General features: G+C 40.4%; 1 protein-coding gene across 1 annotated transcript in view; it reads right to left on the bottom strand.

Annotated features, from left to right (window-relative positions):
* Positions 1-8,588: 8,588 nt before the first annotated feature.
* The window catches only part of IGFBP2 (insulin like growth factor binding protein 2), a 41,657-nt gene continuing 25,197 nt past the window's right edge, over positions 8,589-25,048 (bottom strand). The window contains exons 5-7 of the mRNA XM_044669431.1: positions 11,931-12,148; positions 9,938-10,078; positions 8,589-9,132 (exon numbers count right to left, since the gene is read on the bottom strand). Coding sequence (XP_044525366.1) covers positions 8,971-9,132; positions 9,938-10,078; positions 11,931-12,148 — 521 coding nt within the window. The 3' untranslated portion in view covers positions 8,589-8,970. The remainder of the gene's footprint in view (positions 9,133-9,937; positions 10,079-11,930; positions 12,149-25,048) is intronic.

Genomic DNA, 25,048 nt, shown 5'->3' with positions numbered 1-25,048 from the left:
CCAAATCCTGAGGAGGAGAGGAGAGGCTTCTCCCTCAGCTTAGCATCAACCCTGAATAGGTACGGTTCAAAGGTTAGCCACTCACTCTCGTAGTGGGCCAATCGAAGGGACCTTTGGTACCTCAGACAGATTTTTGGTGTGCTAGATGTGACGTTTGAGAAGGGAGAGTTCTGAAATGGGAGGGACTGGGGATGGGACAAGGAGAGAAGGATTTCCACCAACCAGCAACCTGGGCCTTATACTGCCCTCATTTGTTTGTTTAAAAAACAAAACAAAACAAAACCACTAGTGTGCAAGGCTTTATATTGCACTATCTCTCAACTGCTTTCTTATTATTTTTTTATTTCTTTAAAAAAAAACTTTCTTGATTTTCTAATAGAGTGTGTCCTTAAGTCATTCTTCATAGGCTCCAATCCTCCCTCTCTCTTTTTCTCTCTCCAGACCTGCAGAGGGGAATTGGGGTGGGGGCAAGAGGGTGATGGGGCAGAAGTAGGAGAGGTGAAGGGGAAGGGGCTACCTTATAGTTGTGTGCCCCACATCCTAGCCCTCCCCAGCCCCTGATCATTAGCATGAGCCCTATATCTCCTCCTCCCAGCACCACCACCTAGGCAACTATATGGATAGTGACAGTTATCAGACAACGCACCCTCAGATTCCGAGACTCCAACCTGGTTCTTTTTTTTTTTTAAGATAGCAATAACCACGACACATTTTACTTTAATTCTTGATAGCTTTTTACATACGTACCATAGCTCTGTTCTCTCTTCTTTTTTTCCAATTTTTTAAAATAAAGAAATATTCATAATCTTTACCAGTGAAAAGGATGGAAACGTGAAACGAACAAAAAAAAAAAGCTCAGTGTGTGGAAAATAAAAACAAAATGAAACAAAAAAAAAAAACCTGAATGTGGAAGAGCTTAGCTCCTGTTTAGCATTTTGTACTTAAGAAAATAAAAAACAAAGGATCTCACATTTTATTAAAAAGTGAAGATTGCTGTATACTATTTATTCAACTTATAATTTATGTTACTCTTTGATCTTTGTCTTTTGTCATGACAAAGCATTTATTTAATAAAGTTATGCATTCAGTTAGCCTGCGTCAGCTTCCTCCAAGGACCTAGGAAAGACAGGGCAAGCAAAGGGGTGAGGGGTGAGCCTAGAGTAGATGGAATTCAGAAGAGAGTAAGGTTTGGGGGTGAAGGATAATAATTAACATGGGCCTTGATTATCTCTTCTGTGAGAGTTAGACTAGAGGATCTCTGACTTCCCTTCCAAATGCAAATCCAGCTGTTGTAAATCAGAGCTAGGATGCCCCTTCAGAGAGCTTCAAAATCCTGGAGCAAGTCATTCAGGTGTAGCAATCCAATGTATCTGGTACCCCCAATCTTGGGTAGAACTTCCGATTCTCTCATACCTAGTGTCCCAAGGATAATTACAAGTGGGTCCTAATCTCCCTCCCCAGCTCTAGGTAGATCTGTACCTAAACCATTAAAAAAAGAGAGAAAGGAGATCCTGTAGACCTTCAGCCACCCATTTGGGTTTCTAACACCTGGAACCACCGTACAACAGCTGAACTGGAACGAATCCCCCATGTCATCTCCTCTCAGAATTTCAGAGTGGAAAGGGACCTTAGAGGCCACCTCATCTAACTTTTACTAGAACAGAAATCCCCAAAACATTTCTCAAAACTGTGGATCCAACCTCAGCTTAAGGGCAGCCAATGCTACCTGAGGCAGCCTCATAATACATGGGGGCAGTATTGACTTTGAGGAAATTTTTGCTTTATATTTTGATCTCATATTTGTGTAACTTAACCTATTTGCCCCTAATTCTGCCTTCCTGGCCAAGAAAGGCAGCTCTTTCTTAGGCAGAGATAGATCATCCATCCCCATCTCCTCCTGAACTGGGTCTGTTAAAGCTGGAATAAAGGAATGCTTGTTGATGGATGGGTTGATGGAAAGAGGAAACCTAACAGATGATTGAGGGGGCAGCTGGGTGGCTCAGTGGATTGAGAATCAGGCCTAGAGATGGGAGGTCCTGGATTCAAATGTGGCCTTAGATACTTCCTAGCTGTGTGACCCTGGGCAAGTCACTTAACCCTCAATTACCTAGCCCTTACCACTCTTCTGCCTTGGAACCAATATATAGTATTGATTCCAAGACAGAAGGTAAAGTTTAAAAAAAAAAAAAAAAAGATGATTGAAGTCAACCTCATTTTACAAAAGGAACAAGTTGTCCAAGGACTAAATTAATGGCAGAGCTAGGGTTGGTACTTCCATTATACCACTAACTCTATCTAAAAAGATAGTAATAACTTTTAGATTAAACCAAATTTCTACTTTTTTTCTCTTTGAAGACCTCTACAGCCTTCTCTCCTGAGAAAGTATTCTGGGTAGTAACAACTGATCAAAACAGATCAAGGCTTTTCCAGGGTTATTTAACATATCTTCTCTTACATCTAAGGAAAATTCAACCCAGGGAAGATAAGTAATGGGCCAAAGGTTATGCAGTAACAGAGTAAAAATTTAAATCCTTATTGCTTAATTGAGAAATTCTACCCATCCTAAATTCCCATCCATGGGGAAGAATAATAGTTTACCCTTTGCATAATTATCTTACAGGAATTTAGCAAACATTATTTATGCACTGTTTGGATGCTGCAAATTTCTCTCCTTCAGATTAAATCACCCAAGTTTGTTTTTTCTTCAGAGGCTCCACCACCCATCTGTCCTCATCTCCTTGCCCCATGCCCAGTTGCTTCCTTAGAACCCATATGAAATATATTAAATGAAAGGCTTCCTTTAGTCTATCCTCAGGTGTACTGTCATCAGTCCCATCAGGAATGTCTCAGATACTTCAGAAGAGCAAAGCCCAGAAATGGTAGCATTTGTCCAATCCATCTCTTTTGAAGACACAAAGAATATGCAGCTACCCAACTCCTCCAAGCTGTGAACTCTTAATCCCATCACAGTGCTAACCTCTGGATGCCAAAGCAGATGGGATAATGTCAGTAGAAGAATCTACTCTAGTTATAGGAACATAAAGATCACCCACTCATAGGATTATACCCTTTCTGAACTGAAAGGCATCATCCAGTCCCACCTCCCGTTCAGGTTCCAAAATCCCTTTTTGCTCCATTCTCAATACTGCTGAAATCTTTTGGAGTAACAAATCATTCTTTCTGAAGACGATTCATTCTTCCTTCATTTTTTTCAGATGATGAAAACTGAGGTTGAGAGAAAAATTAAAGATACTAAGGTGGTTTGCCATTTCCTTTTCTAGCTCATTTTACAGATAAGGAAACTGAGGCAGAGTTAAAAGACTTGTCCAGGGTCATACAGTTAATAAGTATCTTGGACCATTTTGAACTCAAAGACATGAGAGTGGTTTGGCATTTCCTTTTCCAGCTCATTTTACAAATAAGGAAATTAAGGCAAATGCAATTAAGTGACTTGACCAGGGTCACACATCTAATACGTGTCTGAGGTCAGATTTGAACTCAGGAAGATGAGTCTTCCTGATTCTATGTCCAGCACTCCAGCATCCACCTAGATGCTCAAATTTAGAGATATCAGGGTACTAAGGAGTCATTAAGCCTCATTTTATATATGAAGAAATAGAGACCTAGAGAATTAAAGGTTCAGAATCATGAAATTTAAAAATTGAAATAGACCTCAGCCATTATCTATAAAGTAGTATATAGTACAATCCAGACACAACATACCCAACAAGTAGCTGTTACTCTCTTGAAAAATCATAAATTTAGCACAGTAAGGAACTATATTATATATATATAGAGAGAGTCTATTCTAATCCCCTTAATTTACAGACAAAAAATTGAGGCCCAGAGAAGAATCACAGAATCATACATTTAGAGCAATGAGGGACCTAAAAAGTATATTCTCTTAACTTTGCAAACGAAGATCCCAAGACCCAAATGGAAAATGGAAGAGGCAGGATTTGAACCCAGCTTTCCTGACTCTAAAACCACTATAATACTCGGGCAACCATAAATCACCTTATTATTAAAGAGCTTGAAGATATGGTTTATTCATGCACAGAGATATTTAGTGGAAGAGCCAGGAATCAAAACCAGGTTTAATTGGAAGTCTACTCTTTTCTCTCTTCCCAGTTTCCCCTGGCTGATCACAAGCCACTTAGATACTTAAAATTATATTAATGAAATCCATTAATGCCTGTCCAAATAGTCTGGCAGCATAGAAATGTCATTGAGATAAGAGCAAGGGGAATCTGGAAAATGTTGGTGGAAAATCAAGAAGATTCCTTTTCCCATTTAATTTGAAATATGAACATTGTTATCTTATAAGCCATACAAAGGATTTTGATAATTACATATTTAATTTTTCATGGGGAAAATGGAGCCAAGCCTCTAAAAAGTTTCTCATTGAATCCCTACTCTCATGCAGAATAACACTTTCCACAGAGCAATTTCAGCCAAGCTGACACCATATAATCTCACAAATCCTATTCCTCTACTGGAGGAAGGAATGAGGCTACCAGAACGTCAGAGGATGGAAAAAATAAGACAGTGTCAATTTGGAAGGTCTCCAGGGGAGTGGAGTGCCTCAGGAATCAGTTCTTATCCTTAAACTGCTTACCACTTTTATCATTAACTTGAATAAAGGCATAGATGGTATAGCTATCAAATTGGCAGATGACATAAATTGGAGAGCAAAAGCTGGGAGGCGAAGTCAGGATGCAAAACAATCTTAAAGAGCTTGAACACTGGGCTGAATCTGATAAGATGAAACCTTATAAGATATGTACAAAGTGTTGACATTTCTATTCAAAAATTCACCAGGGAATCATGTAACCATGGGAAATTTTTCTTAAAAAAATAAAAAATAAAACTAAAAAAAAAAAAATTCACCAGGACAAGATGGTGGAGCCATGGTTGGACAGACAACAAAAGATCAGAAAAAGATCTGAAGGTTTTGGTGGACTGCAAGCTCAATATGGATGACCAGCATGATATGATTGAAAGGAAAAACATTTCAACTAATATAATGTGAATTAAAAGGCATAGCTCCCTGGAAAATAATAATCCTGCCGTACTCTGTCCTGACCAGAACACATCGGAAATACGGTTGTCAGTTTGAGACACTACATTTTAATAGAGAAAGTCACAAACTAGAGATCCCAGGGAAAAGAGAAACCAATATGGTAATGAATTTCCAGTTCTTGCCACAAGAGGACCAGCTGAAGGAACTGGAGATGATTGGCCTAGAAAAGACTCAGGAGAGACATGATAGTTTTTTTTTACAAATCTGAGTGACTGCCAGGTAAAAGAAGGGTTCCACTTGTTTAGCTTCATAGATCAGAAATAGGGTCAAATTTGTAAAGAAAAAAAATTAAATTTGATATCGGATTTTAAAAGCTCCCTAACAGGAGAGGGGAAGAACATGAAATACATAATGAGGGGAAAATATTCAAAATAAAAATAAAAGAATAAAAACTCCCTAACAATTAGAGCTATCCCAAAGTGGAATGTTTCTCTTTTTTTTTAACCCTTACCTTCTATCCTACTAACAACTCTAAGAGAGTAGAGAAAAGGCTAGGCAAATGGAGTTAAGTAACTTGCCCAGGGTCACACAACTAGGAAGCATCTACGGTCACATTTGGACCCAGGTCCTCCTTACTCCAAGCCTGGTGTCCTACCTGCTGAATTATCTACCTGTCCCTCAAAATGTGTTTCTGCAGGATCTAATAATAGGCTGGATGTCTTCCAACAAATATTCGATGGTCATTTTTTTCAGTATCAGAAGAAATTATTTTGGAGAAATAAATTAAACTAGAAGTCATAGAACTAGAGGAATAAAATGAACTAGAAATAGATGAATCGGATGGAGGGTCCTTTCCAACTCTGAAATTCAACTCTGTGGGTCTGCCAGCTGGGAGAGTCAATGATTCCATTTGTACATCATAAAATAAAGAATTTGTAGCTGGAAAGGACCTTAAAGGTCATCTAGTCCTTCTGCCTCCTTTTGGAGTTGAGCAAACAGAGACCCAGAGCAATAGGTGGCAAGATGGCAGAGGGAGAAATGGAACCCAGCTTTCCTAATTCCAAACCCAAACCCTTCTCCTATCTTACTGCCCCGTATCGTCTTGAGTTTCGAGTTCGAAACCTTTTTGGGGTTTGAAGAACCCGTTTAACTCTAGTAAAATTTGAGACCTGGCCCACCCCTGAAATAATAATTATACCATTCATATCCAATGGGGAGGAAGATATTAATGCCTTACAACACATAGGTCAGAAACCCCCGGCGTAGGTCATTCTCCAATACACGACAGGATCCTAACAAGGTAAAATGAGGGGATTTAAAAACCTCACATGGACCCATAGAGATAGGCCTGAGTGTTCTCTTCCTTCCTTGATCTTGTTCCTATTCCAAGAAGGAAAAAAAAAAAAGCTAATGAAGGAAATGAGCTAAAAATGGAAGCCCAAAGTTCTTAGGTCCTCAGTCTACAGCACTTCTCAGAAAAGGAATAATGTGGAGAATTTCAGCTAGAATTTCTGATCTTGACACAAGATGGCAGCACAGTCCCACTTTGGGTCCTAAAAAAGGCATCGACTGAGTTTTGCAGAAATAATTTTCCAGGATTTTCCCTTATGGGTTTTTGGGCTCTGACCGCCTCTTCTCAATATCTGGAGATTCTTCGACTTCAGGAACTACAGTGGATGCACTAATAATCCTTTAGATGAAACTACATATAATTAAGCCTCCCACTCCTCAACTCAATGGGCGCATCCCTCAAAGGGGATTGGTGACACTGGAAAGAGGTGGCATTTTTTTTTTTCCAGAGGGATGCTTGAAATAGGACTCAGGGACCTGATTTTCCAAAAAATAAAGATTAATATCCACAGAGACCACTAATAATGCCCTGTCTCCATGGCCACCAGGAGAATTTGGGACTTTGAATCAGAAAGATATGAGTTCAAATCCAACTCTAGTCAAGTCACTTTAATCTGTCTGCCTCGATTTCCTCATCTGTAAAATTGGTATAATAATAGCACCTACATCCCAGGGTTATAAAAATAAAATGAAATAGTATTTGTAAAGTGCTTTGAAAATCTAAAGCACTATACAGGATATCCCAAAAGTACTAGTGAAGTTTTAAGCTAATTCACAAAATAAATACTGTTCTTTCTCATTACTCTATAAACATATCTGTTCCCTTCTGAACCTCATTTTCCTCATCTGGAAGGAGAGAAGGCTCTAAGACTCCTTCCAGCTTTGTCTGTGATTTAAGGACTCATTACTGACTTGGATTCAGTGAGGTGGAAGTCAGAGCAAGGGGAAAGGCTAGCAATCCCCCTAACATGGCTCCAGAGAAGGAAGACTTATGCTAGTATGGACCAGTCCTGGATTTATAGGCAGAAGGTATCCTGGGTTTCAATCTTCATCCTGGATAAAATGACAGTTATATTAGAGGGTCTCTAGGTAGACCTCCCTCTGTGTCCTCTGATCCTGGAGCATCCTGGCCAATTTTTTAAAAAAAACCTTACTTTCTGTCTCAGTAACAGTTTAAGAAAGGAGAAAAGCTAGGCAAACAGGGTTAAGTGACTTGCCCAGGGTCCCTCAGCTAGGAAGTGTCTGAGGTCAGGTTGGAACCCAGGTCCTCCTGACTCCAAGTCTGGCACTCTGTACCACCTAGCCATCCCTGCCTGATTTTCTTTGGCAGCTGGGCTTGTGATTCCACCTGGGTACCACCCTATAGTTCTCTCTCTTACTGAAAATCAGCTCATTCGGTCCCGCCATCCCATCTCTTCACCTCATAGGACAGATTCCTCTAGTCACACTGCTTCTGTACCACTCACACCCTGGATTCCCAACCTCTAGACTTCTTGGTGAGAGGGGAATCATTTTTGGTTTATTTTTCATTGCCTATCTGGTTCTTAAAGTAATATACCAATAGTCTAACACTAACTTAAATGTTTAAGGATTCCTATTTTCAATGTTCCTCAACAACCTCCTCATTTCCCACTTTTCTTTCACAGACAGGTTCTTGTTTTTTCAGTCCTTGAACACTCCCTTCTCTGTGACAGAGAACAAAAAAAAATTAGGAATAATGGGAACTTTGTTTACAATAGATAAAACCACCTTCCGTTTGCCTACAACCCTTGGGAAGGTGGTTTTATCTAGGCTGGAGGTCAGTACTCTATTTTGTTGTTCAGTTGTGTCTAATTCTTTGTGATCCCATTTGAGGTTTTCTCAGTAAAGATACCAGAGTGGTTTGCCATTTCCTTCTCCATCTCATTTTACTGATGAGGAAACTGAGGCAAACAAGGTTACCTGACTTGCCCAGAGTCACGCAGGTAGTGAGGGTCTGAGGCTAGATTTGAATTCAGGAAGATAAATATTCTTGACTCCAAGCCCTGTACTCTAGCCACTGTGCCACCAAGGAGATGAGTTTCCTGGGGCTGATAGGGTTTGGTCTGGAGTTCGGATCTCCAGTGACCTACTGAAGAAGTTGTACAACCTCTCCCAATCCTCCTTCTCAGAGATTACCACCCCACCACCACCCCTTCCAGAGACAGCCTCTGCCCCAGAGATGTTCGAAACACGGTAGGTTTTGTTTTTTTTATTCCTTCCTTTAATCTTAGGTGAAAGAGACACAGGGATTCAAAAATAAAAACTTCTCCCCTTCCCAGACCTTCACTGGCTTCCACACCCCCAGCCACCTCCTTCTCTCCCCAGCGAGGGAAGAGAGAAAGGGACAAGGAGTGGGCATTTCATGCAAGAAAGGGGCAAAGTAGGGTATATGCCAAGCAAGGTGCTGGTCTCTTTCCAAATATAAATACATGTGTCAAAACTTGTGGAAAAACCACCACCACCACCATCACCACCACCAGCACTCCCACCCTCCTGGCCACGTTCTCCTCTCTCTGCTGATGTTTGGGGAGGAAGGTTGAGGAGGAGGTGGCATCAGGGCACTAGCAGGTTCTAGACTACTGCATTCGCTGAGCATGTGCCCCCCGAGCCTCCTGCTCTGTGTAGAACAGATGGCACTCGGGATCTCCTCGTATAGTGGGAGCCCCCTGGATCAGCTTGCCAGTATGGGGATTCACACACCAGCACTCCCCACGCTGACCGTTCAGAGACATCTTGCACTGGGAAGAGAAAAGAGAAAAGAGGAGGAATCCGTGAATGGAGGAGAATATCACCTTTGGCATCACCCATTACGAGTTCAGACAACTCTTGAATAACCCACTCTAGTGGTCAACGGATTCAACCTCCCACCCACCGCACCCCCAATTCGCCAAGTCGCATCACTTTAATTCGGAATAACAAGAGTAGATATAATTTTGGGGTTAGGTTGTGTAGGAGGAAGACCGGCCAGGACAAGTCAGGCTCACCACAGTCACATAATTTTCTCACCCAGCTTCTCAGCCTAGTTCGATGGGAAATGCCCCCCCCGTCATAGGGGCTAAGAACCGTACCCCCAAATCCATCGTTACTTTCCCATCCCACCATAAGAAACAGCAAGCAGGCTAATTCCTAAAAACTTGGAAGGAACTACATGGGATGATGGACAATGAAATGAATAGAAACAAGAGAACATTATCCACCGTTACAGAATTGATCCTGGAAGAATGATCAATTGTGAGTGTTACCAACAGAAAGGTGAAAACATGGAAGACTTAATTTGTAGGAACACGGTGGTCTCCCAGGGGACACCTTCTGTGATGCAGGGAGGGTGAGGAGGGACTAGGACGCTTGTGGATGGAATTTCTTAAGTAAATATGAAGAAAAGTAAACTAAACATAGAGATTTGTGGTTCCATTTATGGAGAATTTTCTTTTTCTTTGTATATGGAAATGCTTATTTCATTTAGTTTTAGAAAATTTGGAATGGGGGGAGGGGAACCTACTTTCTCATCCCTTCTCAAATACCCGGGACCGAGGGCCCACTTGCCTGTTTGAGGTTGTAGAGCCCTTGCTTGTCACAGTTGGGGATGTGCAGGGAGTAGAGATGCTCCAGGGGCCCACGCTCATCTGGGAGGCGCATGGTAGAAATCCGCTCCAGGACCTGGTCCAGCTCCTGCTGGCAGGGGGTCTATGCAGGGCCAAGAAGGAAAGAGAGGAAGTTCAGAGAAGGGACAGAGAAAAAGAAGGCTGGGGGCGGAGAAGTTGTCTGCTGACCGACAAGGAGGGGAGCCAACTCCCACACGGCAGACAAGGGGACAAGTTTGAGTTCTCTCTCCCCTCCCTGGCCCTGCCACAGCTCGGGGAAATGCTTCTATGGACTAGAAAAGGACCGGGGTTGGGGAGGTGCAGAGACGTGGAAAAACCATTGGCAGGGAGAAACGACCACTGAAGAATTCGAATGGCTCACTCGAGCACCGTTACATCTGCCCAGCAGAAGAGTGGGGAGATGTCAGGGCGGAACTGTCGTCTGGATCCTACCCTGGGCAAGTGCTACGGAATCTGGACAAATTAGTTCATCTAAGCCTCGGCTTCCTCGTCTGGGTACAACACAACAGCACCCACATAGGAATATTGTGACGCTCCAATGAGATAACACATAGGAAGCTCTCCACAAATCTTTTTTTTTTTTAATCCTTAACTTCTGTTCATTGGCTCATAGGTGGAAGGGTGGTAACGGTAGGCAATGGGGGTTAAGTGACTTGCCCAGGGTCACACAGCTGGGAAGTGTCTAAGGCCAGATTTGAACCTAGGACCTCCCATCTCTAGACCTGACTCTCAATCCACTGAGCTACCCAGCTGCCCCCTTCCACAAATCTTTAAGCACAAGATTAATGTTGATTGTCATTTCTAATGATCACATCAATCCAGGGCAACCAAGGTTTCATTCTCCTCTGTCCCATATGATTCTGCCCAATTCCCAGACTGATGGTGGCAGGATTAAGGAGAGGTCCTAAATGAGGTTCAGATCTGAATTTGTTATCATTGTTCAGTCATTTCAGTCACGTCCAACTCTTCATGACCCATTTTTGGGGGGCTTCCTTCTCCAGCTCATTTTACAGATAAAGAATTAGGGCAAATAGGGTGAAGTGACTTGCCCAGGGTCACACAACTATTAAGCATATGAGGCAAGATTTGAACTCAATAAGATGTCTCCCTGAGTATGTGATTTGGGGTTTAGGCTTTAAAAAAACCACTCTATAGCAAAAATGAATAATATGGAAATAGGTATCAAGTGACAATATTTGTACAACCCAGGAGAATTGCTTGTCAGCTCTGGGAAGGGAGAGGGAAGAGGGAAGGAAGAGAAAATGAATCATGTAAACATGGGACAAATATTTTAAATAAATAAGTGAATAGGGGAAAAAAGATGGCTCCCTTATCCCAAGCCAGTGCTCTATCCATTGCACCACCTCGATGCTCTCAGATCTGAATATACATAGATATAATGTGTATATACACATTCATATGTATTATATATACATATATTTCCCAGGTCTAATCTCAGAATGAAACAAAAATCATAGATAATAAGAAATGGAAAGGAGCATAGATTTAGAACCAGAAAGAACCTTCTAGTCCAACCCACTCATTTTACAGATGACAAACCTGAGAACCAGGGAGGTTGAGACCCAAAGTCCCACAAGGAACAAAGCAGCAGACCCAGGATCTGACCCCAGGTTCTGACTCCTTTCCATTACACACAATATATCTGATCATCCCAATTATGCAGGAAAGATAACTGAGGTCCAGAGGGTGACTTATCCAAGGTCACACTATGACTAAATAACAAAAAGAAAAATTAGAACCCAAGTCTTGGACTTCCTAGTACAAAGCCATTTCCACAATTTTATCAAGCACACCATCCTCATGTCCTCTCCCTACCATTTAACTCAGAGAAGTTGAGTTTTGTTTATGGATGCAGAGCCTTATCAATATGAGCTCATGCTTCACCACCCATCCCTCTCTCCCACTGCTCTAACCCTAGTAGGAGGGGGACGCAGTTTCTTGGTGTCTTCATGGATATGATGATGCATGTTGACTTTGCCCAACTGTCGGTGCTGCCCTATGACCTTCTCCCGGATCACTGCTAACTCCTTCATGCCAGACTTGTGGGGCTTCCGGACTCCACCACCCAGCACGCTCACTGTCCCATCCACGTGGTTCTCTGCCAGTCCACCATCTGAGTCATCAATGGTGTCTAGAGGAAAGAGAAAGGGAAAAGGTGACTCTCTGTTTTCCAAAACTTGACTTCCAACTTTCATATATATGTATGTGTTACTTTAAAAGGTATGAAGATCATTATCCCCATCCTCTTTAATTTCTGGTATTCCTACTAGATCTTCACCTGGAATCTGTGAAGTTATTTTCTTTCAATATTTTAATAACTGTATTTCAATGTAATTAGTTTCTTTTATAATTCTATACATTTTATTTTAGGCATTTAAAAGCATTATTCTGTAAAATAGTCCTATGGCTTCTCCAAATAGCCCCCCAAAAATGCCCAGAATATAAAAAAAAACCATGAAGAATCTTTGGTCTAGGCAGATTATGGGGAAAGGAAGAGATGGTATCCTATTCTTAAAGCTCTCTGGAGAAAGCCATTCTAGGTTTTTTCAAACTTCAAAATCAGAAAATTCTGAATCATGTCCCACTTACATATACTTTTCTTCCTATACTTTAAAAAGAGTTAAACTCACACTAGATCTGTCTGAAAATCAAAGTTTTCTTCCTCAAAGCCCTTAATAGAGTACCAGAATCATGATGGTCCCTCTCATTCTAGAGTATGCAGGTTGGATAAAGGGAGATTATGTCTGAGAGGTGCATGGGAACAAGGAGAGATCACTCCCTCAAAAGCAGCTGTGGTAGTCTTTTTTGAATTCTAGCCCCCAATTCAACTGAATTTTTTAGGACATAAGTAATGTGGGTGAAGAGGACACAGACTCAAGGATGAACGGTTTCTAATGGGAAGACAACAAAGGACCAAAATTACTTCTTCTCACTGGGTGAAGTCATCTGAGGAGCCTGGGTGGAGAGCAGAGAAAGTCAGGAGCAGACAAGGGAGAAAACCCAAAGAGAACAATTAGAGTTGTCAAGGACCTCAAATGTCCTTTCCTCCAGCATCCTGATGGAAGGAGGATTCTACCACAAGCCCTGAGAGATGTTGCTATAGTTTTCCCTCCCCTTAAAGATCTTCCTAAAAGTTGCCGTACGAATTTTCTCACCAAATCCCTCCGAACCCCTGAGATTGGAAAGGTTATTCCTTATGTCTAAATGAAACACTTCCTGTCCCAATTCAGGCAGTAAATGGCATGGATGCTCTCTGAGATGTCACTACTAATCCAAAGGGAAATAAAGTTCTGGGGGGGGGGGGGCGCGGGAAGGAGGTGACGATGGAAAGCAATTTCCTTTTACACCATTCACTTTCATTTCTAAATGGAGGGGAGCAACCAAGTTTCTTTTCTATCCCCTAGAGTGTAACTAGCCTATGTCCCAATCTTTCTTTTACCTCTATTGCTCTTTCCTATGACCTCTCTAAGTCCCCACTGAAGTCTAAATTCATACAGCACAGGGGGGAAGAAGATGATGACTTGATTCATAACCCATGTTATCATACCACCTAGACCACTGAGCCTGAATGAACCCAAAGGAACAGTTTGACAGAGAACAATATTGCAGTGGGGTTTTTTTTGGGGGGAGGGGTACCTCATTCTTGAATATCACCCACCAACTGGTCAAGAGTCGTGTAGGAAAATATCTCAAGACCGAAGAAGTAGTGCAAGACTTGACTTCAGGAGTCCGTGAACAGAACACATTCCCCAATGCAGTACTCAACATTGAGCGAAGGAAATAATTTTGTGTGGCCAATTGTTCTGAGCACACCCAGGTTCTAGAGTCCAGGAACCATCCTTCAGTGGTCCTGTGACTGTTGTGAGCAAATTCATCCCCTTACCATGTACAAAGGGACTAGGTTGTGCCTGCGTCTTCTCCAGTTATAATAAAGAGAAAGGATGTGGGGAGTCAGGGGAGAAAGAGAAGAGAGGAATATATCCTAGAATCATGGTAGTACAGCATGGTAAATAGCACTGGGAATCTGGAGACCTTGGTTCTGGTCCTGGCCATGCCACTCATCAGCTACATGACCTTGCCCAGTTTTCTCACTTGTAAAATGAGGGGCTTGAACGAGATCATCTTTGGTATTTCATGATCCCATATTGTGCTTTATATGCCATAGATGCTTAACAAATATTTCTTCATTGACTGACCAACAACTGAGTGAATTCAAGAAAAAGTATTTTTCTGGAAAGGGATCTTGGGAATACTGAATGCAAGATGAGAAAAAGGTAAAAATGGAAAAGATGGAGGGATGGAGAAGAACGCATCTCATAGAAAATATACCTCCCTCATTTTTATATTGTTATTATTTAAAATTATTTTAATATTATATATCAATAATCAATTAAACTTGCTTTGTAACTGCTTGCAGTTAAATAAACTTACTCTCATAAAATACCAAGTTATAATTTGCTCCCTCTCAGTTTTCATCAGTATGCTTTGAATAGTCCTTCCCATTTATTTTTCCTCTTACAGGGTGATAGTCAAGACTTTTCTTCAACTTCAGCTCTTCAATGAGAAGAGAAACCCTTCAGTGGCTCTGGTTTTGCTTCTGGGGGAATCAGTGAAAAGACTACATGCTTGTACCTCTCTACTCCTCCCCTCTTAGTGCTCAAACTGGCTCTAAATTCCCAGGGCAGTCTAAAATCAGGCAGCAAATGATTTGACAGTAAATCTCCCAAAAGCAACTTGGGGACATGTCTGAGCAAGGCCCAAAAGTCCTCCATGCAAAATGTAAGAAATAGAACAGCCCAGCCCAGCCCCTTTCCCCTAGTCCAAACAGCAGGATGGTAGTAAGGGAGCAAGTCAGAACTTTCCACCCAGAACACTCTTGACAGGCCCCAGCAAGAAGCCAACTTTGAAAAAGGAATCATTTTGATGTTAGACCTTTTTGCCCTTCGAGGCACAATTTCTCTTTAGCCTTCCCTCTCCTTCTCAATCACCTTTTTTTTCCTATTTATGGTCTCCAATGTGCATCTGAAAAATCTCTCATTTTTAACTCTTTACAAAGAAGTTCTGAGAAAAGGACTAGACATAGTCAAAAGATCTGAAATGGAATCATCCAAATCAATCATTTCTTAGCTGGTGCAAGCCTCATTTTCCTCATCTGTAAAATGGAGATTAGCTGGGCTCTACCTCAATTTGACTCAATTGTTTGACAAAAGGTATATTGTGGATTATAAAATACTTAATATGTATTTTTGATATTGACTGTTTTAATACCATTTTAATTTCAGGATATATCATCTCCTACCTCCCCTACTCATTCATGTGCCATAGTTTGCTTAGCCATCCCCTCATTACCAGTTTTTTGCTACTACAAAAAGTTCCATTATAAATATTTTTAATTCTTTGGGATATAAGACTTCTAGTGGTATATCTGGATCAAAGGATATAGATATTTTAGAAATTTTCTTAATATAAACCTAAACTATTTTCCAGAAATGGTTGGACCAATTAAAAATTCCATCAGTAATCTGCTAATGTGCCTGTCTTTCCACAGCCCCTCCAACATTAATTCTGCCCATCTATTGTCATCTTTGCCAACATCAAAATGTCAGTTGTTTTGATTTGTAGTTCTCATTATTACTGATTTGGAGCACATGGTTTAAATCATTTGTAATTCTTCTGAGAACTATTTGCTATTCAAGGATATTTGATACAAAGTCCCATTTTCTCATTTCCTCATCTAGTCTCCTTCCTGCCTGCAATAGTCAGTTTCTCTTCTTATCCTGGTTTCACTTATTTTGTTTATACTAAAGTTTTTCAATATCACCCAATATTGTGATCACCTCTTGTCCTTTGATGGTTAATAATCCTCATCCTTGACATAGCTATGAAAGTTTTCTGCTCTGATTCTCTTCCAATTTTTTAAAGTAGTATGACCTTTAATATTCAATTCATAAACCCATTTTGAACTTACTGTGGCCCATTGTGTAAGCTCTTGGTGTAAAACCCCATAACTGCCAAACTGCTTTCCAGTTGGTTTTTTTTTTAATTTAAATTATTTTATTATGAACTTAACAATCATCTTGTCCAATTTTCTCATTAATTCTTATCAAGTAGGGAATTCTCTAAGAACTTATGTTCTCAGTTTTATTGAACACTATTATTGAGTTTGATTGCTTCTAATTCTTCCATATCTAATCTTTTTGACAGATACATTTTTCTATTTTTAAACCAATTGGGTATAAAATATTATCATTACTGACATTGGCTGTGGTGTAGAGAATATGACCTTGGTAAACAGAATGATTTCAGTGGATTCTCAGGCATAGCTCTGGTCTGAGATACTAATTTAATAATAAATAATAATAGGAATGCTAATAGCTTACATTTTAAAGCACTTTTCAATTCATTATCTAATGTAATTTTTTTAAAAGTCTTTACATTTCATCTAAGAATCAATACCAAGTATTGGTACCAAGACAGAAGAGCTGAAAGGACTAAACAACTGGGGTTATGTGACTTGCCCAGGTTCACACAGCTGGGAAGTATATGAGGCCAGATTTGAACCCAGGACTTCCTGTCTCTAGTCCTGGCTCTTTCTAGTCTTGCTCCCTTATGTAATTTTTATGACAATTTGACACTTAGGAGACCTCCAGGAACTAAGAACTGAACTAAAAACTCAGCAAGACAGGCACTGCAAAGTTCCCCTAGAGCTCCTGTACTTTCCTCCTCCAAAATCCACTCAGACCATTTAATCTTATTTTATATGTGGTTCTAAAATGCCTGGTTTTCTGCTTCTTCATTCCACCATAGAATAGAAAGAGCAAATGAACTAAGGGAAGGAGTTTTTCCATGGCATGGGCTGGTTTTTATCTTTCTTTGTATGCCTGGCATTTAGCATTGGCATTTAATTTAATTAGCATTTAATAAATGTTTATTGACTGACTCCAGAAGAAGGACCACTGGTCACAGTGAGAAGGAAAAAGGAGAGCTCAGATGAAAGACGGTGCTTAAAAAGCACTGTATTAGGAGAGAGAAAATCTTGATTTGAGTCCCAGATCTGTTATTTGCTAACCAGTGATACCTGCCTTTAAGTCACCTCACTTCTGGGAACCTCAGTGTCCTCATCTATAAAATAGGACAGCTGGACTAGATCTTTAAAGTCCCATCAAGTTCTAAATATGTGAGCCTGGGAGAAGCCATATACGAGGGAATCACCTTACAGGGTAACGATAAGTCCTCTTCCATCGCATTTAAACCAGGCTATCAGTAGCAGCTAAGTATTCCTCCATTCTTTCTACCTTGTAAGTAAAGTATGCAGCAGAAAGAAAAAGCACTCCTTTGGGAACCGGGCTGAGTCCAAAAGTAAGGACTGAGATTCTCTCATCCCTGCCTGATAAGGTTCTGAAAGATGGAAAAAACAAGTCAAAACTTGACTCAGAGCGTTTAAAGTCCAACTTCCTAAGCCATGGCAGCTCCTCCTTAAAGCATTATAGTCAACCATCATAATCGACCAGAAAAGCACAGTGAAGAGCGATCTTAAAAAAGGAAGAGGCCCCCCCCTCCATCAAATAAACCCTATTTATTCATTTACCAAAGGTAGAAAGATGGCAGGAAGCAGGAGGAGGAAGAACTGAGCTGAGTAACTTTGATAACTTCTGGGAATGAAATAAAGTATATATAATATATAAGCTTTTTCATTCTATCTTAGAATCAATACTAAGAAGAGTAGTAAGGGCTAGGAAATTGGGATTAAGTGACTTGTCTAGGGTCGTAAAGTTAGGAAGTGTCTGAAGCCAGATTTGAACCTAGGACCTCCCATCTCCAAGCCTGGCTCTCTATCCACTTGAGTCATCTCCCTGCTCCAAAATGAACAATATTAACTGAGATCAGCACATAATCTCATCTTCCCTATCTCCATAAAACACTCCATGGCACATAAAACACTCCTCAGGCCTCATAGGGAAATTATAACTCTCCATTGCTCTTGTCATGGTAGAAAAAGAAACATGATTCTTCTTTCCTTTGGGCATCACCAACTGGTAATCTGTAGAGGACCACAGTGGGAGATCCTCAAGCTTTAATATTTAATATTTTAATATCTGAATATTTCCCACCAATAGCTCCTCAATCTCCTCCTCTATTAACCTTCCAGCAAGGAAAACTAGAGAGGGATATAGGGCTAAAAGAGAACAAAGAAGAGAGACTAGGGGCATCTCCCCTATCCCAGAAACAGAGTTTTTGTTGTTTTATTCGTGCACCTCAAACTTCTCCTCTATTATCCTTACAGCAAGGAAAACCAGAGAGGGAAATGGGGCTAAAAGAGAATGAAGAAGAAGCTCAAAGAGTAGAACTCAAAGAGAGGATGAGGAAATAGGGGCATCTCCACTATCCTAGTAACAGTTTTGTTCTTTTAAAGAAAGAATTCCTCATGTACCTCAAACTCCTCCTCTGTTATCCTTACAGCAAGGAAAACCAGAGAAGGAAATGGGGCTAAAAGAGAAAGATGATGGGGCTCAAAGAGTGGGACTCAAAGGGAAGAAGAGAGAATAGGGGGCTTCTCCCCTATCTTAGAAACAGTTTTTGTTGTTTTAGAGAAAGAGTCCTTTGTGGGAAGTGCAGAGACCTGAGTCCTTATTATTCATGATCTGAGTCCTTCTAATGTGCAGAAATATGCATTACTTTTTAGGTACTGTACACTGTTTAGACTTTCTGCCATTTATTTCCCTTCCCAGTTTTCTCCCTGTCTGAGGGAATCCAACCTGTTCCAGAAAGTTGAGTAAGATAAGTGAGATCCACAATGGGAAGGTGATTGCTAGTCATTGGGAGAATCCTAGAAATGATGAAATCTAAAGATTTGCAGAAGTCTACTCCTGCCCACCACATGAATCCTTCTCCACAATGGAAATTCACCGTCTTCATTTCCTTTAGGCATAACTTCACTGAGTTTTAGATTTGGAAGAGATTCTAAGAAAATCTAGTCTAACCATTACCCCAAAATGCAGGAAAATTCTTCCATAATATCCTTGCCATATACAATAACCAATCAGTAAGCATTTATTAAGTATCTACTATATGTTAGTCCCTGGCAACAGAAATACAAAAGCAAACTAGTCCCTGTTGTCTCAAAGCTTCTGTTCTACTAGGAAGTTTGCCCAAGTAAAAAAAAAATTTCATATCTATCTATCATCTATCTATCTAGCTACCTATCTAGCTATCTATCTAGTGTGCTAAATATATACAAAATGCATACAAAAGCTACAAAAAGACTGAGTCTATATATTTCATATATATTACAATCATGGGATCATAGGATTCTAGATCAATGGGGTTCATTTATTTTCTAGTAGAATGTAAACTTTTTGAGAGCAGGATCTAAATCTATAAAACGTTGATCATTTTCTAATAAATTGTAAAGTCCTAGAGAGTGGGAACTAGCATGATTTTGTATTTCTATCTCCAGCACTTAAAACAATGTCTGGTGTTTATCAAGCTCTTTTTGAGGCTGTGAAATGCTTAATGTATATATTCTCATTTGATTCCCTGAACAATTCTGTGACCTGTGTATTACAGGTATTATTATCCCCATTTTAGAGTTGAAAAAAACTGGCTCAGAGACGTTTTGTGATTTGCCCAAGATCACACAATTAGAAAATGTCAGAGGCAGGACTTAAATGCAGCCTCTACTCTGACTTCACATCCAGCATGTGTTTCAGGAGCCACATTGCATCTGAACCTTGCCAACATCTATGTATTTAAGTGAGTCTCTGCTGTTCAGTTTCCAGTGGCAGGACACTTCTTGACTAGCAAGACAACCTATTTTATCCTTGGGTATTTCTAACTACTAGAAAGTTCCCATGTTAATCTAAACTCTTTCTCCCTGTGGCTTCTACCCAGTGGTCCTAGTTCTTCTAAAAGAAATGCAAAATAATTCTGATGCCTGTTCGGCTGCTCAAATATCTGAACTGTACTCGCTACAGCATTTCCATTCCTTCCTCTCATTCCTACCCACACCCCACAGATATGTCTCTTTTCTTCTCCAGGCTAAGGATCCCCAACTCTTCCAGCTGAGGGACAAGACAAAAAGTCCCTTTGTTCTCCAGCTTCCTATCTCCTTGAGGGCAAGAACTATCATTTGATTTTTTTTAATATTTTGTACGTATTTTGTTCATTTAGCACAATTCCTAGCACACAAAAAGCATTTAATAAATGCTGATTGATTGGTCAATTGATTATTTCTAATCTTACACTGTCAATGTCCCTTCAGAAATAATCTGTGCCAGAACTCTACACAGTACTCCAGGTGTAGTCTGGACAGGGGGCAAATATCATCTTCCTTGGTCGGGACACTCTATCTACATCACTACATGTTTAGATCACATTAATGTTTTTTGCAATTGACTCTGCACTATTTTTCACTGTAGTGTGTTCACTAAAGTCTTCCCCATGAAAGGTTGAGTTAGGATCCTCTCACTCTGTATTGATCCTGTTGCTTTTTTGAACTTAAGTTCAGGAGTTGGCATTTATGCCATTTAGATTCCATCCATCCCTGCCAAAGTCCTGCACCAATACTTACCTAATCATGATGTGGAAATGTCACTGTAGGGGGCAGGGAGAGGTGGGGCAGCTAGGTGGCCCAGTGGATGGAGCACCTGGCCTGAAGACAGGAGTTCCTGGGTTCAAACCTGATCTCAGACACTTCCTAGCTGTGCTCCTAGGCAAGTCACTTAATCCCCAATTGCCTAGCCCTTGCCACTCTTCTGTCTTGGAAGCAATAAATTCTAATTATAAAATTTTATAAAAGGAAGGGAGGTGGAGGGAGGGAAGAAGGAAGGAAGGAAGGAAGGAAGGAAGGAAAGAAGGAAGGAAGGAAGGAAGGAAGGAAGGAAGGAAGGAAGAAAGAAGAGAAAGAAAGAAAAATGGGTACAATGAAAAGAACACTGAACTTGGAAAATATATGTCCTATTGTTAAATATTTTAATATATGATATTAACATATAAAGAAATAATTATATAAACTGGAATTAGATTTGAAAGCTAATTCCTACAATACGTAAGCTTCATTTAACTATATATAAGCTTTGGTAAACCGAGGTATCAAAAGTTCCTAAGAGAACTTTTGCATACTTTTTACGATCTGGACTGAGAATGTTCCTTCCAAATATTATTTCAGATATTTATTTGGATATATTTGTTCAAGTGGTCCAAATATTTATTCCAAATATTCTTCCAAATATAGTACTAAAATTTAGAATATTAAAGTCTTCTGTCTCATGAGAGAAGTTTTATTTGCTGTCTGTTCTGACGATGAAGNAGAGAGAGAGAGAGAGAGAGAGAGAGAGAGAGAGAGAAGAGGGAGAAAGGGACGGAAGGAAGGAGGGAGGGAAGAAATGGCTTTGGGTTCTTGAAAGCTATTCCAGTTAAGCACAAGCTCTGGTAGTTTCTACACCAAAGCAGAAAACCTGTCAAGATGGGCCAAGTAATTAACTATCATTCAAGAACTAACTTAGCTAACGTCTTAGAAGTTTACCAACAAATGAATTTTTTTTACTTGAAAAACTGTCTGCAAAGGTGCACAGTGGCTACAATCTCATTTTGGAAGCACCCACACTTAGGAAATCATCAATCTTTTCTAGTACAAGAATATAATTCATCAAGTCAATTAAGTGGCACTGTAGATAGAAAACCAGGTCTGGAGTGAGGAAAACCTGTGTTCCAATCCAACCTTAGACACTTACTAACTGTGTGACCCTGGGCAAGTCACTTAAACTCTATTTGCCCCAGTTTCCTCAATTGTTAAATGGGGATAAGAATAGCACCTGCTTCCCAGGGGTGTTATGAGAATTAAAGGAGATAATATATGTAAAAAGTGCTTAGCCACATAATAGACACTATATTAATGCTAGTTATTATTACTGTCTGCCATTATTCTAGCCTTTAAGGGCCTTTTTGAATCTTAATTTTGTCAGTTAACACATAAGTTCATGCAAGAATTTCTATATAACCTCAAGATTCTTGAAATAAGGTAATCATCCAATTTGTCAGTGCAAGTGGGAGTTGGAATAGACATACTTGGCTGCATTTCTGGGGCTTATATAGGATAAATTTGGGCCCCTAGGTGTGAGGAGTAACTATCATGAAGTAAGAACAGAAGATTTCCCAACATCCTCAGACAGATGGATTTTTCTGGTCTACTTTTCAGGGTTTTTCCCTTTTTGTTTTAGATTGTAATTGTACTGTAATCTGTTTTTAGCTATCTTTCTTAAACAGCAAATATCAAAACTGAAGGGAAACTGTAATGGTCAACTAAATAAATCAGTCAAATTTTTTTATTCTCCCTAAAGTAAGGGGTAAAATGCCAAATCCAGGACTATGACCAGGTGGCAATAATTGAAAATATTCCAGCTGAGTGTGAAAGGGCCTTGATCAAGGTAAATGTCTCTAATAAGTCACTAGATGAACTAGAAGTGATATTGGGCAGGAAGAGTGCTCAGATTGGCTGAGAAAACTTTATCACATTCTATGGGTTGTCTCTAAAATATCAAGTTAATCTGGGCGCGCAAAAGATTCAAATGATCCTAATCAGTCGGGAAAGAGCTCTCCAGCAAAGCCCCTGAGGTGTCATTATTTAGGGAAGAATACCTTGCCTTGGGCTTGACCCTAGATCTCCTTCCTCCTATCCTTGACCAGAGAAGGCTATCATGAGCTTCACCAGAGGTTTTCCCATCTTCCCATCAGGGTCTACACTAGTAGCCAAGGAGACGAATTTAAAACACTTCAAAGAGTACAGTAGAAAAAGACTAGAATACATCTCCAGGGAACATCTTGAGGACTCCTGCAAAAGGACTTCCAGGACCTGTGAGTTCCCTCTTTGCAATATGAACTCCCTAAGCTTAAGCCCACTTTCTTCCTCCATACCAATGAGAGAATATGTCCCGGATTTTTGGGGAAATGTTTTACACAAGCTATTCTTATCATACTGCCTTCATAAATACTCTTTTTCTAAAACCTACTCACATCTTGCTGACTAATTGATAATCACCTAATAATTGCGGCAGAAAACCCACCAGTGGGGGCACACCATGCAGTGTCTGGAACTCCTTAGAAATCATCCTGGAACTTGAGGGGAGAATCATTAACTAGTCTCTGGGGTCCCGACTCTTCTATTAAGTGAAGTTGGAATAATCTCCTCAGAACATGAGCTACTTGAGTTAAAATGAAACAACCTTCACTGTCATCACCACTCACCTGATATCCCATCCTCAACTGACCTCATCCCGTGCAGTTTCCACCACCACCCTTGTCTCAGACAGTTTCTAACACTCTCTCACTTTGTGGTGGGAGAGGAGAACAATTTTGGGAGACCTCAACACCTTTCCCAGTACTCACAAGACCCTCCCAGACTAGCAACTATCAAATTAAAAGGTAACATAATCAGAGATGAGGATGACTGAAAATCTGCTCACCCAACATATTTTCTCTTCATTTTTTCTTCTCCTTCAATCACTGACAGCTCTCGATATTGCAGTTTGGAAATTCCCAAGCCTCACCTAGGTAATTCTTCCCATAAATTGTCCCTTGTTCATTTATATAATTAGCTTTGGTATCCTACCTTCGAAGTCTCAACTAGTTTTTCCCTGTGTGTTCTCAAGTTGTGTGGGTAAAGAAATGAAGGGACCACTTAATGCTTTTGTGCCACTAGGGACTTTTTGAAGGGTCCTTCTCACCTGAACCACAAGCCTGAAATACCTTTCTTAAAGGGAATTGCATGTAGTGTCTGCCCCTTCTCTAAAATGGCTCCTAAAGCATCACTACAAGATTCCCAGGGATTATTGGTGAGCCCAGAATCATTGTTGCATGCCATAGTATATGGTAGTGGTGATTTCTAAGCCAACTTCCAGGTCTAGATCTAAGGACCTATGAAGAGTGGAGTCTCTGTCTACCTTAAAAGATTAAAAAAATTGTTTTTCCATTTTCTCAGCCTTCTTTTCTTCAGGATCCCTAGCCTCGGTTCTTTAACTTTCCCACACATGTTCCTAGTCTAAAGAAATGGTGAGGGAGGAGAGGAGATTTCTTTGAGTCACTGTAAATATTGGAAACACAACTCCATCCACAGTGGTCAGGCTGCATTGTTGTTTCATAGTCCTTGGCCAACAAATGGGTTTCCCAGGGATGCCACTTGTGGCCTGGATCTACACACAATCAAGCCAAAATACTCAGCCTAGGGTTGACCAGAGTAGATAGGAGCTTTATTTCTCCTAAACCTTGACCATCAAGGTGGGAAACCAAAGGCATAAATTTGTTCTACCCACCACCACTTGCCAGAATAATTTTGATCACACAAATTGAGGAGGTTGAGTGGAGACTTTAGGCTACTCATTTGAATAATAATAACATTTCATTTCTAGAATACTTTAGTCTTCAGGGTACGTTCCTTTCAACACCCCCATGAGGTCGGTAGTGCCAAACACCATTACCACTATTTTATAGGAAAGAGGATCACAGGTAAGTCGCTTGCTCATAATCACGCATTCACTGCTAAGACTCACCCACACCTTGAGGTTCCAATTCGAGTGTTTTTGTCTTTAACTTTGTGTGGCCCTGAATTTTGGCAGCAGAGATACTAGGGTCCTCCAGAGATGACATTCCTTTCCTATCTCTTCTTCTCTCTCATTATATTCCTAAAATTTCCCAAGAATCTTGGGAAGAGTCCAATAAATCTTATACCCAGAGACCAGCCCAAGTGACAAAAGGATTCTCACAGATGCTGGGGAAAACTTACACAGTATTAAAGATGAATATGAAAGGGTTGGATCTGCCCTGAGGGTCAAGAGTCAGGTGAGGAAGGGAGAGTGAAGAAGGACTTCAGCCAAACTCAAATAGGTATTTGTGTGTGCTGGGCACACTCATTATCCCAAGTATTTGCTTCCAACTTTTCACATGACTCTCAGGTTGGTAGTCTACCCTGAGATGCCCCATTATCTCTGGGCTGAAGGCCAGGTTTGCTCCCAGCCTCATGGAAGACACCTGGCCTCAG

Source organism: Gracilinanus agilis, chromosome 3, assembly GCF_016433145.1.
Source record: "Gracilinanus agilis isolate LMUSP501 chromosome 3, AgileGrace, whole genome shotgun sequence".
Taxonomy (NCBI): Eukaryota; Metazoa; Chordata; class Mammalia; order Didelphimorphia; family Didelphidae; genus Gracilinanus; species Gracilinanus agilis.
The sequence above is the reverse complement of the archived record's forward strand: the minus strand, read 5'-3'. Positions and strand labels throughout refer to the sequence as shown.